The following is a 23,348-nucleotide window of genomic DNA, read 5'->3' as shown; positions in this document are numbered from 1 at the left end:
TCATATTAAGTACCTACTATATGCAAAACCTGGATAACTCTCTAAGCAGGGTTTTTCTAACCTGAGCTCCATGATCTCTGTCTAGATCTAGATCAAGATATATCTATAACAGATATATGCATATATGTGCATATATATACACATAAAAATACACATTTATATGCACATACACTTATATCTATATACACATGAATGCATATATATATATATATATATATATATATGTAACATATACATACATAAACACACATATATTATAGGTCATGTGCCAGTCTTCAGGGGTAGAAAGAGTTCTCACATCAGGATTTTCCTATTCCAGTGAAATCACAAGTCCACTAACCCAATATTTGCCAATCTGGGTTCTAGGTGAAATATAAAGATTAAATATGACACTACCCTTATGGAACTTCCAATATAGGTTAATTACTCATTCCTATTCACTAGGAACTTAGATATATATGGATATTAATATATATATATGCATAATGTGTATATGTATATAATAAGTATTTAATAAATGCTTGATGATTTATTTACTCAGGACAAAGCTAGGTAACTATTGAATAATAAATATAAAATTATTATTGCTGCTACTATTATTATTTAAGCCATTTTAATGGAAATCTGTCTAAAATATAGTGTGTTTCCCTGCCTTCTTAAGGTGAGTGATAAAACTGAACCATTTTGGGTGACTCTAGGTCATCCATTATGAAGGTTTATCATTGTATTAAGAGGCAATGCAGCACAGCCTATTTCTAGTTTTCCTCTCCCTGATTTTAAGCTCTCAGTTGCTTTTTCCTCTGTGCTGATTGTGCCTTGTACTAAGTCCCCCATTTCCATTCTCTTCATTTCATCATCCTAAGACTTCAGTTTTGTCCTCTGTGAAATGAAGGGTTATATTATATGAGCTTTCAGGTTCCTTCTAGTGCTGTGTCAATGGTCCTATAAGTAGTAAAGAAGAATTTGAGAATCCTAAGCCAATAGATTTGATTACTTCTTGAACTCAGACATGTCATTCATCTTTGCTCAACAGATGAAAAGAAAAATAAAGCTCTGCCACACAGAAAAGGAAACTCCTTAGGTGAACAATAAAATATATTTTGCATGACTTTGCATGTATAATTGATATCGTATTGCTTTGGTTCTCAAGGGGTGGGAGAGGGGAGGAGGGAAGGAGAGAATTTGGAACTCAAAATTTAAAAAAACCTGAATATTATTTTTTAAATGTATTTGGGAAATATATATATGTATACATATATATATGTATACATATATATATATATGTGTGTATAAATATATATAATATATATGTGTGTGTATATATATATATTAAATACATATATATGTATGTATGTGTATATATATATATAAATTGGAGATGTTAAAAAAAATCCCTTCACCTTCCCCTCAAGTATTTGGCCTAGGGAGGTAGTCCATTTTAATTTTCTAGCTGTCTGTGTAATGATTATTACCTGAAATGATTCTTCAGTTTCTTTTATGGAGCTTATATTTCTCAAACACTTTACAGTCTATAGTGCTTTTCACCCCCACACAAACCTTGTGAAATACATAGTGTGAGTGTTAACTTCCACATTTTATGGAAGATGTGTCTAAAGCTCAGAGAGGCCAAGTGACTTGTCCTTGGTCAAATAAGCAGTCACCAGAATTTCAGAAAAGTCCATGACATAAAAAGGTTAAGAAACCTTATTTTAAATATTGTTTCATACTGCTTCATATGCCTAATTAATTCCTTTTTATTTTTTAATTTTTTTTTATATTTTGAGTTCCAAATCCTCTCTCTACCTCCAGCCCCTCCTTTACTCATTGAGAAGGTAAGTAATGTGATAACAGTTATAAATGGGAAGTCATCCAAAATATATTTCCATATTAGCCATGTTGCAAAATCAACAACAAATAAAAAAAGAAAAAATGAAGAAAGTGAAAAAAGTATGCTTCAATCTGCACTCAGAATCCCTCAATTTTTCTCTCTGGTGATAGATAGCATTTTCCATCATGAGTCCTTTGGAATTATCTTGGTGAGAGTAGCTAAGTCTTTCACAGTTAATAATGACTACAATAGTGCTGCTACTGTGTATACCATCCTGGTTCTGCTTACTTCACTTTGTATGAGTTCATATAAGTCTTTCCAGGTTTTTTCTGAAACCATTCCCATCATTACTTCTAACAGCACAATAATATTCCATCACAATCATGTACTACAACTTGTTCAGCCATTCCCCAATTTATGGGCATCCCTTAATTTCCAATTCTTTGCCACCACAAAAGGAGCTAGTATAAATATTGTTTTTATATAGAAATCCTTTTCCTTTTTTCTTTGTTCTCTTTAGGATATAGATCCAGTAGTGCTATTGCTGGGTTTAAAGGGTATGCAGTTTTATAGCCCTTTGGGTATAATTTCAAATTATTCTACTGAATGGTTAGACCGGTTCACAACTCCACCCACAGTGCATTACTGTATGTATTTTTTCCACATCACCTTCAACATTTACCATTTTCTTTTTCTATCACATTAGCCAGTCTGATAGGTGTGAGGTGGTACCTAGGAGTTATTTTAATTTACATTTATCTAATCATTAGTGATTTAGAGCATTTTACATGACTTTTGATAGCCTTGATTTCATCTTCTCAAAACTTCTTGTTCATATCCTTTGACTATTTATCAATTGAGGAATGGCTCTTATTTTTATAAATTTAGCTCACTTCCTTTATACATTTGAGAAATGAGGGCTTTATCAGAGAAACTTGCTGTAAATTTTTCCCAGTTTCCTGCTTTCATTCTAATATGAACTATATTGATTTTATTTGTGCAAAAGCTTTTTAATTTCATGCAGTCAAAATCATCCATTTTGCTTTCTTTGATCCTCTCTATCTCTTGTTCGGTCATAGATTCTTCCCTTATCCATAGAGAAGGTGGCACAGTAGATAGACTGCCAGGGCTAGAGTCAGGAAGACTCATCTTTGTGAGTTCATGTCTGACCTCAGACACTTCTTAGCTGTGCAACCCTAGGCAAATTACATAATCCTGTTTGCCTCAGTTTCCTTATCTGTAAAATGAGCTGGAGGAGGAAATGGCAAGCCACTCCAGTATCTTTACCAAGAAAACCCCAAATGGGGTCACAAAGAGTGGAATACAACTGAAACTGAAGAACAATATCCATGAGGTATATTTTTTTTCACTTTCCCCTGATCACTTATGATATCATCTTTTATTTCTAAATCATGTACCCATTGACTTTATCTTGGCATATGGTGTGAGAAGGTGGCCTATGCCTGACTTCTGCCCAAATTTTTCCAGTTTTCCCAGGATTTTTCATCAAATAATGCGTTCTTGCCCCAAAAGCTTGTATCTTTGGGTTTATCAAATGCTAGTTTACTGTAGTCATTTACTACTGTATATTGTGTAGCTAATCTATTCCACTGACCCACCACTCTGTTTTTTAGCCAGTATCAGATTGTTTTGATGATTTACATTGTAAAATAGTTTGAAATCACTGCTAGGCTGCTTTCTTTCACATTTTGTTCATTGATTTCCTTGATGTTCTTGACCTTTTGTTCTCTTCCAGATGAATTTTGTTATTATTTTTCTAGCTATGTAAAAATAATTATTTGGTAGTTTGATTAGCATGATACTGAATAAGTAAATTAATTCTTAATTAGTTTCAAATTCTCTCTACATTATAATTAATCTGATCTAAAATTCACATAAATACTACTTGAAGCACTCAAACAAGTTTCTTTGCTTAGGATCCCAGATTTAGAGTTAGAATGAGTCTCAGAGATCCTCTTCCTCTCTCCATCACCAGCCTCTTTGAATTCTAGTCCCTTCCTCCTTCTAATGATTTCCTATTTATCCTTTACATAGCTTGTCTGTACATTTTTGCTTGTTTGTTGTTTCCCCCATTAGACTGTGAGCTCCTTGAGGGTAAGGAGCATTTTTTGCCTCTTTTTGTATATCCAGTGTTTAGCTCAGTGCCTGGCACATAGTGGGCACTTTTTATTGACTGACCAACTGGCCTCAGTGGATAGAACAAGAAACCGTGGGGTAGAAGGTATAATGAAACTAATGTATATAAGTGTACATAATGTATGATCTAAAAAGAAGGGGGAGAAACCTTCTAGCAATTGATACTTTTTTCCTGGGTAGGCAGAGTACTTAGTCTGGACTTCACAAAGTAATGCCAAAATGCAAGGCCCCATCCACATATAACACAATGAATGAGAAAGACTTCATTGGTGTGGGCTGGGGCAGGGGAAAAGGTGGGGTAAATGTGGAATATGCTTATGAAAAGATGTGCTTTCTTTTTGTTTGTTTTGTTTAATTTTTGCTTGGATTTCTCTCTATAATCACAGAATCTCAGTGTTGGAATGGAGCTCAGAGATCATCAAAATCAAATTATACCTGAATAGTATTTTGGTATACAGAATCCCTAATCAGTGGTCATCTACTTCTCTTGAAGACCTCCAGGGAGAGGGAATTGACTTCCTCTAGAGCAGGGGGACTTAACCTTGGGAATCTCTCTTATAAACAGCTTTCAGGGGGCCTTTGAACATGGCTGAGAAAAAAAAATACTCCTTTATTTTCATTAATCTTTGGTTTCCTTTGTAATTCTAAATATTTTATTTTGTACATTAAAAACATAATCCTGAGAAGGAACCCATAGGTTTCATAAGACTGCCAAAGTAGTGTGTGACACAGGCATGGTTAAGAATTCCTACTTTAAGGGGCAGCTAGGTGGCACAGTAGATAGAGTGCCAGCTATGAAGTCAGGAGAACCTGAATTCAAATATGGCCTCAGACCAAACTTGACACTTACTAGCTATGTGACCCTAGGCAAGTCACTTAACCCCAATTGAAAAAAAATTCCTACTTAATTCAATATTTATTATTCATCCCCAACCTCTGTTCCTGGCTTCCACATCCCTCTCATTTCTGATGCCTTGTTTGTATGAAGTTCTTGGTGTGCTACCTCCCCAAATGGACTGTAAGTTCTTCAAGGACAGGGCCAGTGTTTTGTATCCACTGTTCCTGGCACATAATAAGTGTTTAATAAATGCTTGTTTCTTGACTTGGAGAGGTGGGAGCCTGTGTATGCAGAATATTACTTACTGCATCAGTTGGGATTTTTTTTGCAAGGGAAGACACATGGAATAAAATGTTAGAGCTGTGTTTGGAAAAGTCTGATGTAAAAACACAAGGCATCAATAAAATAATGTTGTAAGTTAAAAAATATATATTATTCATCAGCTCATGACCCTTCTTTTAGAAAACATTATACACATGTGCGCAGGTGCACACACACACACACACACACACACACACACACACACACACACCCCGAATCCTCAAGCATTTGGCTTAGGGAGGTAGTCCATTTCAGTTTTCTAAGATTTCTTAAGCTTTTTTTGTGTGGCACGGACTGCTCTAGAAGTCTGGTGAGGCCCACCTCTAAAGAAGTAGCCATTTCTTTTGTGGACAGCTTGAATTGTTCATTTTTTTTCTTCTAGTGAGCTGTCATATTCTTCCCTCTATCTTCTACTCAGGGGTATTGGTTCTATCATCCAGGTCTAGTCTGCTTCTACGTAACAGTACTTCAAATACATGAGGAAAGCTACATCATACCATTAACCTCTTCTCCCCAGCCAAATCATCTCTTTTCTAGGCTAAATGTGTCTACATGTTCCTCAACTGATCTTTGTGCAACATGGTTTCAAGTTTGCTTACCTTTCTGGTCGCCTTCAATGTACCAATATACTTCCTAAATAGTTGTGCATAATGCTACAGTACTTGTTTTTAAAAGTAAATTCTGAGTAGAAGAAAGATGTTTCCTAAGGATCACTACACCAAGGTCTTATAATTTCATTGGCCACGGATCATGATGTCTTTATAATTTGTAGTTTTAAATAGTTAACTGATACATAGTGAGTATAAATGGTTTGTCATGGCAAAGCAGATACTGTCAGAGATGGGGTTTCTTTTTACTTTCCTTTTTTAATCCTATTCAATATTTTATTTTCCCAAATTACACGTAAAAACAATTTTAACATGTTTTTTTTAAATTTTGAGTTCCAAATTCTCTCCCTGTATCTTCTCCCCATCTCGCATTGAGAAGACAAGCAATTTAACATAGGTTATACATGTATAGTCACGTAAAACACATTTCCATGTAAGTCATTCAGTGAAAGAAAACACAGACCAAACAAACAAACAAAGTAAAGAAAAAGTATCTTTGATCTTCATGGGCTCTACCAGATACTTCTCTGGAAATGGACAGCACCTTTCATCATAAGTCTTACACAATTGTCTTGGATCATTGTATTGCTGAGAATAGCTAAGTTATTCATAATAGATCATCACATAATATTGCTGTTACTGTGTACAATGTTCTCCTGGTTCTGCTAATTTCACTTTACATCATCAGTTCATGTAAGTCTTTCCATATTTTTCTGAGGGCATCCTGCTCATTATTTCTTAAAGCACAATAGTATTCTATCACAATCATATACAACAACTTGTTCAGCCGTTCTCCAATTGATGAGCATCCCCTAAATTTACCATTCTTTGCCACCACAAAAAGAGCTGCTATAAATATTTTTGTACACATTGGGTCCTTTTTCCTTTTTGTTTTTTTACAGAGATGGGGTTTGAATACATGGGTTAGAGGTTAAGAAACACAACTTCTTTTTTTTCCTCACTTGAATCCTGGGAGCCAGCCATTTGATGATGGTTATTGTCCTTTTCCTTAATCTACAGAAAGATCCTCCTGGGTGATGTCCGTTCAATGAGCCATGTCCGTCAGGAACTTGTTCATACTTCATATGGGCTGTCATCAAACAAGCTTAAATTTGAAAGCTACTCTAAGGTGGAGAGGATGCCAACCCATTCATCAGTCACAGATTATGTCTGACTGAAAGAGCATGCCTACTGGGAAATGTACACAGAAACTGAACTTGCTACTCTGACAGCTTGCAATTCCTGTTGATCAGGTCAGGGATCACAGTTCCGTTAATTGGCAACAATTTCTTGGATCTGAGGACATCGGCCCGAAGGGCTGCCTTGCTGCCTGGGGAAGAGATCTGATGATCTCTCAGAGCAGCTGACACCTGTCTGTGGGTGATTATCAGGGAACGACAGTGATTCATCCATGGAGAGCCTGCAGGGATTTTTTTCCCCCTTTCTAGCTATGTTTTCCTCTCCTCCACTGTGGTTTGTCAGTGCAGAGAAGGAAGGCAGTGAACAGGGACTAGGGAGAAAAGGTGTTGGAAGTAATAAGGGAAGGTGTGAATGCCTTTTAAATTACTTCCTCCTAGAATTTAGATAAGCTTTCTCTAAAAAGCTATGATGATGAGGCAGAATCCATCTGGCTGCCAAACTTTATTTAAAAAACAGAAAAGCTCTTTGAACACATTGTGATTTGAAACACATGCTGCATTAACTCTGTAACCACCTAGGAGTTCCTTTCAGTCACTGCTTCCCAGAGACATTCACACTTCCTCAGAGTAGGGTATGCATATGTGCTGGTGGTGGGAGAGGGAAGGGGGGAAGGAGTGATAAGGAAAGTCTATCAATTCATTTCAAGTTATTCCAAGATTTAAAATTGGAAAGGACCTTGGAGTTCATCTAGCTCAGAGGTTCTTAACTTGAGGTCCACAGATAAGGGAGGGGAGAAGAGCTGTGACCTTGGATGGAGAAAGAAAATTACATCTTTATTTTCACTAACATCCACGTGAAAATTGACATTTCTTTCAATTATATAAAAACATCATTCTGGAAGAGGTCTGTAAGTTTCAGCAGACAGCCAAAGGGGGCCATAATGCTGTTGCCATCTTGGGGAGGGAGGAGAGGAGAGAGGGAAAGAGAGGAGAGAGGGAAGGACAAAAAAAAATTGGAACTCAAAATCTTATAAAAGTGAATGTTGAAAAAATAAACAATTATTATTTTGTAAAAGAAGAACTCATGCTGTAATTCAGCCATCTCATTTTATACCAAATGAATCACAACCTTAAGAGTAGAGGACATCCTCACTATCTCTTCATAACTGTTATACCGAGAAATTAGCGAGTTGACCACCCAGGCTAATTTAAATTGTGGACTTTATTATATTAGCGCGCGGCTGCCAGGGATATTCACATCCAAATCAAACAGCCCTCATCAGGGGTCGAGCTAGGGTTTATATATGGAGTATACAGGACAGGGAGGAGGATGGATCTTTGAAGTCTGGCAAGAGGAAGAGGTTTTTTTTTTTGGGCTGGTCAAGGACACCCCTCTCCCTCTGTGTAGATATGATAATGCTCTGCAAACTTTCTCACAATGGAGGCTTCCAGAGATATGATCTGAGGGCAGTGGCCTGAGCAGCCAGATAAGGGTCTTGCCAAGGAATTTGGAGTTTTCCATGGCCTAAAGGGTTCTACTACCTAAATGGTAAAATAATGTTCTGCATTACAATAACCTTCCAAGCAAAACAATTTTATTCTTCCTTTCACTCTTCACCCCCTGAGGCCTTTCCCTCCACTTGAATGGCTCCTCCTAGAAGCTACTTTTATGGAAGGGACCAAGAGCAGCCATCTCTTCATTTCTTACCAGGTTTCACTGTGGACTTCTCCATCGTGCCCTATGCCTGGTACCTTCTCTCCCCCTTCTCCTTTCAGCTCTTTTTTGTGTGTTGTCTTTCTCCATTAGAATGTAAGCTTTTTGAGGTCAAGGACTATCTATCTGTCTTTCTTCTTGTTATTTGTATTCTTAACACCCAGCACAGTGTCTGGCACATAGGAAATGCTTCATAAATGCTTGTTGATATATTGACTTTAGCTGGAACATTCTAAGCTCGACAATGTACCTTTAGAGCAAGACAGAAATGCCACTCATCCCAGTCTTTCCCCTCTGGAACCTGGGGCAGCTTCCACTCTGTGATGAAAGAAGGGGGATATGTTTCATTATCTGTTCTCTAGAATTGAGACTGGCCATTACAGCTGACTAGTTGCCTTTAGTGTCATTTTTATTTAACTTATGGCAATCTTGTGTGTGTGTGTGTGTGTGTGTGTGTGTGTGTGTGTGTGTGTGTGTGTGCGTGCGTGTGGGTAGTTCTGCTTTTGCTTGCTAGTTTTGTGGGGTTTTTTTTCCTTATGGTAAAATGGTATTCCATTACATTCATACACAGTTTACTCAGCCATTCTCGGTACTAATGGGCACCCACTTGTGTTTTACCTTTTTTTTTTTTTTTGCTAACTTCTCTCTATGCCTCCAAAATGCTTTTTTATGGCATATATAGGGCTTTTCTGTCTTTGACCTCCTTTAGGCATATGACCCAAATGAGAGAGCAAAATTAGTGCAATGGCCAATTTAGTGACTTTTCGCAAAGAACTGCAAATAGTCTTCCAGAACATTTATGCCATTTCATTGTTCCAACATTGTATGAGTGAGTTTGCCTTCTCATAGCCTGCCAACACAGATTGCTCCTATCTGTAATTATCTTTGCCACTTTGATGGGTATGAAGTATGTATGAGTTATTTTTAATTTAATTTGTTTCTTATTACTAATCATTTGTGATTTTCACATATATCTACCAATAGTTCTCATTTCTCTTTTTGGAAAATTTTTCATAGTTTGATCCTTTTTTGGAGAGACAACATAGTAAAGTAGGAAGAGACAGTAGAACTGAGATCAGAATACATGGATTTTGAGCCCACTTTTACCACTTTTTTTTAAAACTTATTGACTGTGTGAGCTAGGGAATGTCCCTGGAGCACTCTGACCCTTTGTTTGCTCATAGGTAAAATATGAATTATAGCATGTGCTCATAGGCTTGGTGTGAGAAAAAAAGATACCAAGTAAATTGAAAAGTTATATTTTTATGTATGGCAGTAAATTTAAGGGGCACACCTTCGAATCAGCAAGAAAGGTCTATGATCAAGTCTAACTCTAATTGTGGACAAGTCAATTAGCCTCTCCATTCCTCTGGTAGCTTTCTAACACTATTGATAGGAGTTTCCACATTGGGAGTTCACTTCATTGATCAATTAACCTGTGAAGGTCTGGACCTGAAGAAAGGTGATAGATAGGTAGGTAAATAGATAGATAGATAGATAGATAGATAGATAGATACATACATACATACATACATACATACATAGATGGATGATAGGCATACTATAGTTATATATGCAAAAGGATTCATTTTAACTTTATTGTTGTTCCATTGTAAATAATCCCTTTTTAGTTTTATTTACCTTAAAAAGAGTCACACAACTCTTTATAAGTTTCAAATGATCCCATAATGACATCAAACTCCTCAGAGTAGTTGATATTTTGGCTTACTTTCCATGACTGTTGGTTTCACTGAACTGATAAATTTTGTCTTTACAGTATTGTTTTCTTGATTCCAATGAATAGACCTTTATCAACTGATTAATCAGCAAATATGATTTAAAAACAAGACCCTCTTTCAGACTAAGCTCTGAGAGGAAATAAAAATGCTTATGCTAATTATGGAAATTTTTATTGACATATTATAATGCTTCCCATTAATTTGTAGTATTTTAATGGGATGTTTCTTCTCTAGGGGAAAAGAGATGGATTCTGTTAGTTCAAATCAAGGCAACAAACATTTGTTAAGTCCCTTCTCTATTCCAGGTGTAGTGCTAAGCACATACAAAGAAAAGAGGAGGGAGGGTCCCTGCCTTCAAAGAGCTTACAGATCTTTGGAGGAGAAGATGTGCAAACAACCATATATAAGTAAGATAGGTAAAGAATAAATTAGAAATAATCTCAAAGGAAGGGCACTGGAAAATGAAATCCTCAAGGAGCTTGGTTTGGTGACAAGCACTAGGAGGTAGATCAGAGCCAGTTTTCAGTTGTATAATGGCATATAAGTCACCCAACATCTCTGAGCTTCACTTTCCTCATGTCTAGGAAAGGAAGATTCATATTTGGGCTGCTTGTTTTATAGAGATCTTGTGAGGAAAATGCTTTGCAAACTTGGGAGCATTGTATAAATATGAGTTATTAGTGCTATCAAATACACACAAATAATGTAGCTTCCCTAAAACATATCTTGCAGCAGAAGGGCTTGCCAAGTCTCTATCCTTATGAACAAATCATTAAACTGTTTCCTAAGAGTGAACATTTTGACACACCTATCATCCTAGAAATGAGTACCCCATTTTATCTTTCACACAAGAACTCTCTGAACTGTGGGAAAAGAAAACTCTTAGTCAAATGCTATTCCCTGACCTTCATTTTGTTAGCTGAGGGCAGTGCACAAAACCATTATCACTCATTTCCCAATTTGAGTAGCAAGTTGATAACACTGAGGGGACAGTGAAACTTTCAAGAAATCCAGGGTCAGCCACATCATTTCAATGTCTGTTAACTGTTTCTACAGGGCAATTCTGGGCTGGGATTCAGTATTGCTGGAGGCACAGATAATCCCCATATTGGAGATGATCCTGGCATATTTATTACGAAGATTATACCAGGAGGAGCTGCAGCAGAGGATGGCAGACTCAGGTAAGACTGAGGGGGTAGTTCTTTGGAAAGGAAATCTGTAGCATTGAGGAACCATATTTGTATATGGACTTTCCAGAACAATAGTTTTTTTTTTTGAAGAATGTCACATGGAAATAGAAGACAGTCAAAGCAGACTTTCTGGGGTGACTGTCAAGGAAGGACTGAGTGGGAACAGGACATCGATAACTGGGATGGTATAATCATTTGTCCTCCCATAGCTCATAGAAATCCACATCTCTGTTTATAAGTGTTCACTGCATTTCTATTTATCAGACCAGCAATAAGCACTTTAGAGTATATATTCTGTGCTCAGCTTGATGTTGAATTGCCTGGTGAATACAGAGAAGGTGTGAAACATTGTACCTGTCCTCATGGGGCTTGCAGTCTTGGTAGGAAGATGACTTACTGAGGGAATAATGAGTCAATGAAACAAAATACAATAAAATTAAGGAAAAAATAAAATAAAGAAAAATCAGATTAAAGAAAAAAGTGAGAGAAACTCTAGGTTAGGGAATAGGAAGATAGGTGGAAGCCTACAGTAGTCAAGAAAAACTTTGTGGGAAGAGAAGTGTATGAATTTATAATGAAGGAGGCAGGTGAGCACCTGAAGTAAACAGATCAATATGTGAAGCTTTGGAGAATGGAAAGAGCTCTGAGATTGCAGTCAGAGAAGATAGGGGGTTTGAATCCCAGCTCAATTACTAGATGAGTGACCTTGAGAAAGTCACTTGTTTTCTTGGAGCCCTAGATTCTCCTTCAGTAGAATAGGAATGAGATTTGTACTACTTACCTTGCAGGGTTCCTGTGAGCACAGTGCCTGGCACATAGTAGGTATGTAAACACTTTTCTAAAAGAAATGTCAGCTCTTAAGTATACAGGGAAGTTCATTAGACTAGGAAGCAGGTAGCATGGCCTCTAGTTTTGACTTTGCCCCTGACTAGCTTTGGGAAAGTTAGTTAACCTCTGTAGGACTCACTTTAAACAGATGTAGACAGTAAGATTTGATTTCAGAATCTTGAAGCTTACTTTCAACTATAGAAATCTAGAGTTTTAAAGTTCTATAAATGAGGACACAAATGTGGGAAAGAGCAAGGGAGTCAAAAGGAGCATTTTGGGGAAACTGAGGATACCATCTTGTCTATGGTGTAGTAAATAGTGCGCTGGACTTGGAGTCTGGAAGACTCGAGTTAAAAGCCTCCTTCTGATACTTAATAGCTGTGTAATAGCTGTGTATCCCTTGGCATGTCACTTGGCCTCTCTCGGCCTCATTTCCTCATCTGTAAAATAAGGGGCTTGGACTTGAGGACTTCCTAAGTTCCTGTCAGCTCTAATTCTTTAATTCTATTCTCCTTTGACCAAGGCATAAGATTCCTGCTATGGGATGATGGGTGATAACATTGTATATAGTAGAGTGAGATACTATGTTCAGTCATTTCCTGGATGCAGTGGGAGATCAGAAGATGGCCAGGTCTTTGCCCTCCAGAGACAGCCTTTTTAAGGAGACATGGCTCACACTATAGGGCAATTGGGGAACAATATAAAATAGGGAATGATTGGGGCAGCTAGGTGGCGCAGTAGATAGAGCACCACTCTGGAGTCAGGAACCTGAGTTCAAATTCGGCCTCAGACACATAAAACTCACTAGCTATGTGACTGTGCAAGTCACTTAACCCCAATTGCCTCACTAAAAAAAAAAATAAGGGATGATCATAACAGAGATAGAGTGGTGTAATTGGGAGAGGGTTCACTGAGGAACACTCAAACTGGGCCTTGAAGATGATGCGTGCAGTGACAAAAAACCAATGGGCTTAGAGTAAAAACAAAACAAAACCAAACAGACCTGTCTTCTAGCTTCCACTCTACTTTTGCGTCATGAGATAACTTTGAGCAAGTCTGTTACCCCTTCTAAATCTCACTTTCCTCCTCTATAAAATGAGGATGTTTCCTAGATCAGAGGTAACATTGCCCTTTAGGTTTTTGTCTTTGAGGAACCCTTTGTCAAAACCTTCAATGTAGAAACTGCCACTTGTTAGTAAATTTACTATTAATTCCCATTGACTGTGAAAATGTATGATGACAAAAAGCTGCTATGCATTAATGTGAGCTTTTCAAATAGTTTTTGTTGTATTCATCATAATAGCATTCCCATATATTTGAAGAATACTAATATATTTAAGTGTGACATTATTCAGGCTCCAGAAGGTATAGTTAATTATTATGCTGAGTCACACTGCATACTTTTTTGGAGCTGATTAAAGGTTAAAAAAAATGACAGTAATAAATATGGAGAAAAAAGAGAAAAAGAAAGAGAGGAGAGAGAGAGAGAGAGAGAGAGAGAGAGAGAGAGAGAGAGAGAGAGAGAGAGAGAGAGAGAGAGAAACAGAGACAGATTCTTTTAGATGACTTCTAAGAACTCTCCCACACCCACTGTCTTCTAAGGATCTTGAACTAAATGACCTCTAAGGTCCTTTTCATCTCTAACTCTGTGTAAGCCTAAAATCTACAGAGCTGTTTGCTTTGTTCTATTTTTTTTCCTACTTCCCAAACAATAATAACTAACAAAAACTGTACATGGGACAATTTCAGTGGGAAATGGGGATGGGGCTGATGAAAGAAGGGAAAATTCCACTCTGGTACCATCATTCTAGTATATGGCAACACCCATTCTCCAGAAAATTCTGACCTTCACCTCTACAGGAGTTCAGAGAGAGGGGAGGAAAGAAGGTTTGGGAGGTGAACCACAGTGACAGGTGGTGATCCCTATTCTTACTCTGGAGCAGGGATCAGAACACAGCCTGTTTTTGTATAGTCCACAAGCTAAGAATGGTTTTGACAGTTTTATATGCAATAAAACTTTATTTTAAAACGTAACAGCTATTATTAGCTCTCAGGCAGTACAAAAACAAGAATTTTGCTTACCTCTGCTTTAGAGGAACACAAGGTTCCTCAGAGAAGGCATTCCCTGGAAAGTAGGGAAATATTCTGAGAGAGTTAAATGGTTCAATGTATGATAGAGTGGCCAGACCTGGAGTCAGGAAGACCTGAGTTCAAATCTGGCCTCAGACATTTACTAGAAGTGTGATCCTGGACAAGTTACAGAACCTCAATTTACCTCAGTTCCCACATCTGTAAAATGACTATAATAATACAAACTACCTCCCAGGGTTGCTGGGATCAAATGAGATAATTATTGTAGAGGGCCTTTCCACAGTGCCTGGCACATGGAAAATATTCTGTAAATGTTAATTGTTGTTGTTATTATTATTATTTTTATGTTTCGGTGACCTGAGCAAAGCACCATTTGCCAAGCCTAGTTATGGCTTTGCCTACTAAATTGCAAGCTCTTTGAAGTCAGGCAACATGCCTATACATATTTATATTCTTGACATTTAGCCTAGCACAAGGTTTCATACGTAGAAGATGTTCAGTTAATATATTAATTAACTAATTATTACATTAATTACAAGAAGCCATTTAAGTTTAGTAGCACCTACAAAGACATATAACACATCCATCTAGCTTTTGACAAGCCAGGACTAGCTCTATACCTCTAGACTCAGGTGAGGACTTTAGGAGAAGAAATAGTCTTTATGGAACTATACAGGAGTTGTTTATCTTTTTACAATTACAGCATTGTTTTTGTGAACTAATTCTCAGACCTAGGGAAAGGTGCTACAAAATTTTCACATTAAAGGTTTGAAATTATGGAAAAATATGTAATGGGATGGACAACTCATTTTACAATAATTTCCTTCTTATAGAGTAGGAAACCACCAAGCCCTGTACAGATCTGATACCTACTTCGAATCAAAATTTCAAATTTAGAAGGAACTTTTTAAAGACTGTGGACTCTAACCTCCTTTCCAATGTACAGATTCCTGGAACAGCCCATAGAGCCAATCAACAATTACCTGCCTGAATGCTTGGTGAGAAATGCATTGTTTTAAAGGAGTCTTTTTCATTTCTTGGTGAGCTCCTTTATAACTATAACAAATATTAAGCACTTAGTGTATGCCAAAAATCTATGATATAAATTCTGGTGGAAGATATAAACTTGAGATAAGACATCATAACAATGCTCCAGGAGCATACAGTTCAGAAAGTTTTTAACTGTACTGATCTGAAAATATTGATCTTCTACAGTTTGTGTCCTTAAAGCCACATGGAAAAATATGACAACTTTCCATTATTTGAAAATGTCTCTTATGACTCTTTGATTTTTACCAGTGCAGCAGGTATTATTTCCCCAGGTATAGATAGACTTTCAGTGTGTGTGTGTGTGTGTGTGGTGTGTGTGTGTGTGTGTGTGTGTGTATGTGTGTGTGTGTGTGTGTATTGTTTTCTTTTTGTTTGTTTTTGTTTTGTTTTGTTTTGTTTATTTTTCCCAGTAAGTAAACTCTAAAGAATTGGTGGAGTAGAAGAAGCTGGAAAGCCATAATGGGACATAAATAGAATGATTAGCATTTCAAGGACAGTGATGCGGGGGTGATAATACCTTTAAACCCTAGTCCAAGTGAACAATGGATTAAAGATAAAAACAATTTACTTCACTAATACACTCTTCAGAATCTATTGATTTCATCTCTGTTTTTATCTACCTATACTTCATATTTTCTGTCTCTTTACCTCTACGTTTCTCTATATCTTCACCTTCTGTGAACATGTTTTATACATGTATTCATGCGTATGTGCCTGCATATACCACACACATGTAATGTGTGTGTGTATATACAGTGAGAAATTGTTTTATATACAATGATTAAAATGTATACACAGATGTAAACATGCATATACATTTTATATACCTATATACATATGTGTGTATGGGTAGATCTTATTTCAGTATATTTGTTTTCTTTTGTCATCTTATGTATCTTATTTTATATATTTAAAAATGTGAACCTCAGAAGGAGTCCATATGCTTCACCAGACTGCCGAAGAGGTGCAGGACACACAAAAAGGCCAAGAACCCTGGTCTATTTGTTTCCTCCTCTCTTTTCTCCATCCTTTCTTTCTCTTTCTTGATAATCATCCACCTCATCTTCATTCCAGTGGTCTCTCTGGTTTTCCCTCTGCTTCCCCTTCTGCTACCACTCTCATCCCCTTTCTTTTAACTGGCCATAATAGAGAAATGCAATATGATTGAAGTGATCTCATTTGTATTTTTAATAAAATTTTGAATCCCCAGGTCTAAATTTAAAAAGAGAGAAGTTAAACTTTTTTTTAAATTTCTTTTTCAAAAACAAAATTCCCAAAGAAGCTGAACTAATGGTCTTTGTTACTTGAATGCAGCCTTCAATTTTTCTATGAGTCACTGACCCTCCCTAGGGAAAAACAAAAAAGTTTTCTTAGCTCTCTTGTAAACTATAATTCAAACATAATTATATAATCATGAACTTAATAGGTCTTCATTCAAGGAAATAGCTATAAGGATCTTGATACTATATGTGTACAGATGCCAATCCTAACAATAAGAAAGGGATATATTTAGAGACACATTGTTTTTGGAATTTAAGTTCTCTTTTTTTAAACATAAGTTATTAATCTGCGATCTAAATGGTACTCCAGAGGAAAAAATAATTATGCAAGATTACAGGAAGTATGAGGAGACTAACTGAGAAGGTGGGGGGGAAAAAGCTAGTTCCTTTTCTTCATGTATATTTTCTCTAAATTTAAAGATGGTTCTACTAGGTTACCTTATACAAAGCTAAGTGGGTATTTAATTTTCTTTGTGCTTATACAAGTGAAGAAGCTTATATTTGGATTTAAAAGATGAAATACATACATGCACACACACACACACACACACTGCCTCTCTGACTGGGGAAAGTGGTCCTTCTTTCTGGATCCCTGTTACCTCCTAAGGAAGAAGTTGGATCAGAATAAGAATTCTTAACCCTAGGGTTTATGGACCCCTTTAGGGTTCACCATGGACCTCTAGCAGTAGGAATCTGAGGATGAGGTCCCTTGGATAGAAAAAAAAAAAGCGCATCTTTATTTCCATATAATTGGTTTCCTTTGTAATTCTGTGTATTTTATTTTGTGCATTTAAACACATTGTTATGAGGAGGTCCATAGGCTTTCCCATACTGCCAAAGGGAGAAATTCATAACATAAAAAAAGGCAAGAATCTTCTGCTTAGAAGATCTTTCGGGTTCTTTTTGGTTCTAAATATCCTGGAAATAGAGCATATTTAATGGTGTTTTGAGGAGCAACACAAAGCTTTGCTGGCTTTAGGAGGAAACCTGAATTTTAGATTTCCTTAGTACCTTTTGGCTCCTCCTTTAACTGACCTTCCTAATTCTTAGAATCAAAGATTTAGAGCTGCAAGGGACTGAACCCAACTCTCTTCCTCCACCACGCTTTGACATTTGAAGAAACTGAGGCCCAAAGCTCATAAGTGACAACCAAAAAGAAATCTAATCCACTTCTATTATTTTACATATGAAGAAACTGAGACCCTGAGAACAGAAGCGACTTAACCAAGACCATATAGGTAGTAAATGGCAGAGCTGGGGATTTGAACCTTAGACCTCTGACTCCAGAATCCAGTGTTCTTTCCTTCCACTCTACAATGATACCTCAGTTCAGCACAAAATCTTAACATGTATTGAGTGTCTACTCTGTGCAAGACACTGGGACAGGTGTTCAAAATACAAAGATATTTGTGGCAAAAAGGCTGACCTCAAGAAACTTATAACCTAATACAAAGAAAAGATAGGGATCAATGAACTTGAGACAAATGAGAATGAAAGAAGCACAAAGATAAGAGTCCAGACAATGCACTACAATACATTTTATAAGGGAGAGATTGCTTTCAGCTGGGGCAGGAAGGAGGCAAGGTCAAAAAAAGCCTTCATGGACTAGATAACAACTGAGTTGGGCTTCGGGGCCAGGAGAAGTGGCAATGAGAGGATGTCCATTTGTGGCATGGGCAGTGATCAGACCCAGCAATGGTCTGGACCAGGGTGGGGAACCCGCAGCCTCGAGGCCACTTGTGGCAGTCAAAGGGCCGCATTTGAGGACCTAAGGGCCACAGGTGGCCTCAAGGCTGCAGCGTCCCTCTGGTCTGGACCCTCCCAAAATGGTCTTATTGTAAGTTGGATCTTCTGAGTACCATTATTGGCATTTCGTGCGGGAAGGGAAACTGTCAAAATTTGGCCCCTTCTTGGCTGAGCATTGACAGAAGTTTATGTAACAAAAGAGACATATAAGTACTGGGAAAAGGGAAAGCTGTTTGTCAGGAGCCTGGCAAGTGACAAAATTTAATTTCCTATTCCCTCTGTGTGAGCATTTTTTAGTCCTCAGTCCTCTGAAAGAAAAGCTGTCTTCCCTTTCAGTCCACATCTGTATATCATCTCCCTTTACATGATCATGCAGGATTTTTTTTTTATAATGCCGAGAGGCAGACATTGACTTTCTTCTGTCCCTGCAATTAGTTTTGTGTTTATACAAAGACTACATGTGAGTCAGCAAAGGGAGGTAACTGGCCTGAGATTTAACTCCACTAACTCCAAAGGTGAGAAAGTTCTAGATTTCATGGATCAGAGGGTTGGAAAGTGCCTATAAACTGTGATATAATAACTTGTACAACTTCCTTTACTTTACAATTGAAGAAACTGAGATTTAGAGAATAGAAGTATTTTGGGCAAGGTCATACAACTGACCCGAGGCAGAACATTGGGTCCTAGTGGGTTCTAGATCAATACTCCATTTAAGCTATTTCCTTTGGAATTTAAGGCCCAAGTATTGTCAAGTGATTTTTAAACAGGGCAGAGGAGGACTTTGTTCAGGCACTAGAAAGAAAACACACACACACACACACACACAAAACTGAATAGAGCAAGGCTTTTGTAAAGAAACAATGAGAAAGACCAAGAAGAACCTTGCCTTCCTAACCAGTAGCTGTCTAGAACTCACACCTGCCATTTACAAGTACATAGAAAGTACTGGTACCCTCCTCTTGCCCCTAGCATGGAGTGCTTGAGTGCAGGTTAAGGCTGTGGATGTGATTTGTCCTTCCTTCTCTAAGAGGACCATGACATCAGGAAGATGATGACATGACTTGCAAGTGAATTGGATTTAAGTGAGGCAGAATTGTACAGTCACCAGCCTCACTTTCTCCTCCAGAGCCATCTGGGTCCAGTGGCCAGATATAGATCAGGATGACTAGAGATGGCCCAGGATGCAATGGGAGACTTTGTCCTTTTTAAGCTACAGTCTTTCAGAGGTCTTACTTTGAGTGAGGCAAAGACAATTCAGTGAATAGACTTGTTTAAGAAGTGAGCCAAGGCATGGCCTCTTCAGTTAAAGAAATAAAATAAAACTGGAAGGGAAGACCCTCAGGGTTGTTGGCTAAAGGAGAAGCAATTACTATTATTTACATTCTCTCTGAGCCAGAAGGGCTCAAAAAGTAACCATTAAGTGGTGCTTGGGCAGGGACTATTGTTGTCCAGTCTATGAGAGCCTGAGTGAATTGGGTTTAAGGTTTGGTTTTTAAGAAAGAAATCTAGCTAGTATATCCCAAGATAACTAGGTAGGTTTCAACCATCAAAATTTACCTTCCCTTGGGTAGAACACCATCAGGTAAGGGCATGGTATCCCATGTGGGAAGAGGAGAGAAGTAACACCTAGGAAAGACCTTTGCAGGTTAAGGTAGTGCATGGACAGAAGGAGGGTGGGTAAGTGGCAAAGTGGATAGAGTGCTGGTCCTGGAGTCAAGAGAAATTGAGTTCAAATCTGGCCCCAGGCACATAGCTGTATGACCTTGGGCAAGTCATTTAACCCTGCTATTTAACCCTTATCTATAAAATGAGCTGGAGAAGGAAATGGCAAACCATTCCAGTATCTATACCAAGAAAACCCCAAATAAGGTCACAAAAGAGTCCGCAGGATTGAAACAAAGAATTCAATAACAACAATGTACAGAAGGCTTTTGCTAAGTGACAAAATAAGATGTAGAAAGCTTTCTGAGGTCTGAAAGTAAATCTCACCACTGAACTTCATCAATTTGAATGCTATCAGATTGAACCATTGTAAGCCATTAAGTGTATACCCTTTTTTAAATTTCCTCTCTAATTGCATTTGCATTGTTGTACCAAATTATAGTGATAACACTAAATTGCTCATTTAGAGGCAAGGAATTTGAATGCCTCAGAGACTAGTTAGCTTTTCTTATAGTGTGACTTTGTAGGATGGGAGAGAGAGTGAGAGAGAGAAAGAGAGAGACAGAGAGAGACAGAAAGACAGAGACAGAAAGACAGAGAGAGAGAGACACTAGAGGTCTGCCCCTCAGGAAATACCTTTGAAAAGGAAGCCTTTCTTATTTTCCAAAGAAAATGGGTTATCCTCCCTTCATCTGTGATGAATTAGGGAATCTTGGAATTTCTGAATTAGAAAAGGCCTCTGAGGCCATTTACATCCTCTCCTTCAATAAGGAATACCCTCCATGACCTTGGTTCTTAACCTTGGCTCCATGAAATCCCAAGAAGAACATAGAGTTCATGGGGTCTGTGAACTTGAAAAAAAAAACATTACAACTTTATTTCAATATTATTTGTTTCCTTCATAATCTTATGTATGTTTTATGCAGTTAAAGACTTTCTTCTGAGAAGAGGTCCATGGGCTTCACTAGATCATCAAAGAGTTCCATGACACAAGGACCCTGTCCCTGTAACATCCCTAACCAGTAGTAATCTAACTTCTGCTTGAAGACTTTCATTGATAACAAGCATTGCCACAGGAGGCAGCTGGCTCCACTTATAGACAGTTCTGGCTGCAGAAAGTTCTTACTGAATAGAAATTTACTAGTTCTTTCCTCTAATTAGAGGGCCTAGATTCACATCCCAGTACCATTTCTTACTATCACATTTAACCTCTTGCATTCATTTTTTCTGGTCTGTAAAAGCACGGGATTGAATTGGATGGTGCTGAAGGTCCCTTCTTGCTCTAAATATATGATCCTACTTGGACAGACTCCATTCAGTTTGTATTCAAGATAAGACAAGCTTTTAGATATTTGAAGGCAATAACCCTGTGCCATCTATGTCACTTAAGGGTTTGATTCCAAGTTCACTCACTATTGTTGAGGTTTAGGGGTGCTGGGGTGCTGGGACCCCAAAATCACAACATGTGGGTCCTGTCTAAAATAATTCAACCCAAGCCTTCTTTCAGCCAAAGACAAGGTTTATTAGAACATCTGTCTTATTGGGCAGACTCTAAAGCAGTCTGAACATTAGTAAGCTATTGGCTAGATTTTAAGAATATGAACACCTTAATGGAGACAAGCTGGACTTTATATACAGAAAGACTACGGGAGGGATCTAGGAGTGGCCAAGTAGTCTATGAGGTAATAGAAATCCAGGGACCTAGATCCCAAGCCAAGGGAGAATGGAGCCTAGATAGGATTAAGGGTAGTAAGTGGCCTGGGGCCATAGGGAGGTAAAACCAAGGAGGGTTAGGCTAGGTTAAGAGTAATAGAATTGGGAGATTGGGTGTAGCCATAATGAAAGGCCAGTTGATGGGATTATAACCTCAGGTGAACACCAGAGATTTGGCCATGTGGGAAAGTCCAGGGTTTTTCCTTTTTGAGGTCTAGATCCCAACCTCGTCACTATCAGTTTGACTTTTAGCAATTCAGTTTACCTGATGGGGCCTGATTTTTTTTTCAGTCTACAAAATAAAAGGGTTAGGCTCTAATATACCTTCCAGCTCTTACATTCTGTGTTCCAAGTTCTCTTCCAGGCCTTACATTCTGTGTTATAAGGCCCCTCCCAGCTCTAATATTATGTGATTCTATCATCCCTGTAGCATTGTTTAAACCTTTTATTATATGAATATTATTTGATTATTTCACAGATTTACACATTCAGGTATAAAGCTGCATACTGAGATATTTCACACTGATTCACATACATTCAGGTATAAAGCTACATATTCAGCCACAGAGATGGTTCCCCTTCTAAATCTAGAGTGGAAAATAACTTTGTCCTCCTGAATGGTATATTGTTTGTCCTTCATTCTCAAAGAGGACCATGACTTCAGGAAGGGGATGTCATGACTTGCAAATGAATTGGATTTAAGTGAGGCAGAATTGTACAAAGTCACCAGCCTCTCTCTCTCCTTCTGAGCCATCTGGATCCAGTGGCAAGATATAGATCAGGATAACTGGAGATGGCCCTGGATGCAGTGGGAGACTTGGGCCTTTTTAAGCTAAGATCTTTCCCAGGCCTCAGTTTGACTGAGGCAACACTCATTCAATGACTAAGCCTAGGTAAGAAAAGAAACAAAGATTGACCTCTTTTATCTAATAAAAACAACCAAACAAAAATCTGAGAGTGGAAGATCCTCAGTGTTTCTGGCCAAAACAGAAACAAAATAGAAACAATTGCTATTTACATTCACTCTGAGCCATCAGATAGGAGCCCAAACAATGACCAAATGAGGTGAGGGCTGGGACCTGTTGTTGACTGATCAATGAGAGCCAGAGTGATTTGGCTTAATGCGTGGTCCTTAAAAAAAAAAAATCTAGCCCATGGTAAAAAGAAGAAAAATCAACCATCCTTGCCTGCTCTTTTACCTTACCAGATATTCAACTCCAAAAACAGGTTATACTTTGAAAGGATAATCATTTTGCTATAACCAGAAACCAATGAAAGAACAGGCAAACTCAAATCCTAAAACAGCAAAGAGATTCTTAGGAAACTTATAAGGGCCTAAAACACTGAACTCCAGCTTCAGTATGGCAAAAACCAAACAGAACAGCAGTACTATAAAGTAACATCATTAACACTCTTCCGCCCCATAGTTAAAAAGTTGGGAAAG

At 37.8% G+C, this 23,348-nt stretch overlaps 1 protein-coding gene across 10 annotated transcripts in view; it reads left to right on the top strand.

Moving 5' to 3' along the window:
• DLG2 (discs large MAGUK scaffold protein 2) overlaps positions 1–23,348 on the top strand; it is a 1,818,644-nt gene that overhangs the window by 996,835 nt on the left and 798,461 nt on the right. For all 10 annotated transcript variants that reach the window (XM_078156955.1, XM_020993659.2, XM_078156957.1 and 7 more), the window contains one exon: positions 11,401–11,525. In XM_078156955.1, coding sequence (XP_078013081.1) covers positions 11,401–11,525 — 125 coding nt within the window. The remainder of the gene's footprint in view (positions 1–11,400; positions 11,526–23,348) is intronic.

This window comes from Phascolarctos cinereus, unplaced genomic scaffold, assembly GCF_003287225.1.
Source record: "Phascolarctos cinereus isolate Bilbo 61053 unplaced genomic scaffold, phaCin_HiC Scaffold_726;HRSCAF=1367, whole genome shotgun sequence".
Classification (NCBI taxonomy): Eukaryota; Metazoa; Chordata; class Mammalia; order Diprotodontia; family Phascolarctidae; genus Phascolarctos; species Phascolarctos cinereus.
Note: the sequence above shows the minus strand (reverse complement) of the source record. Positions and strands in the feature narration are given on the sequence as shown.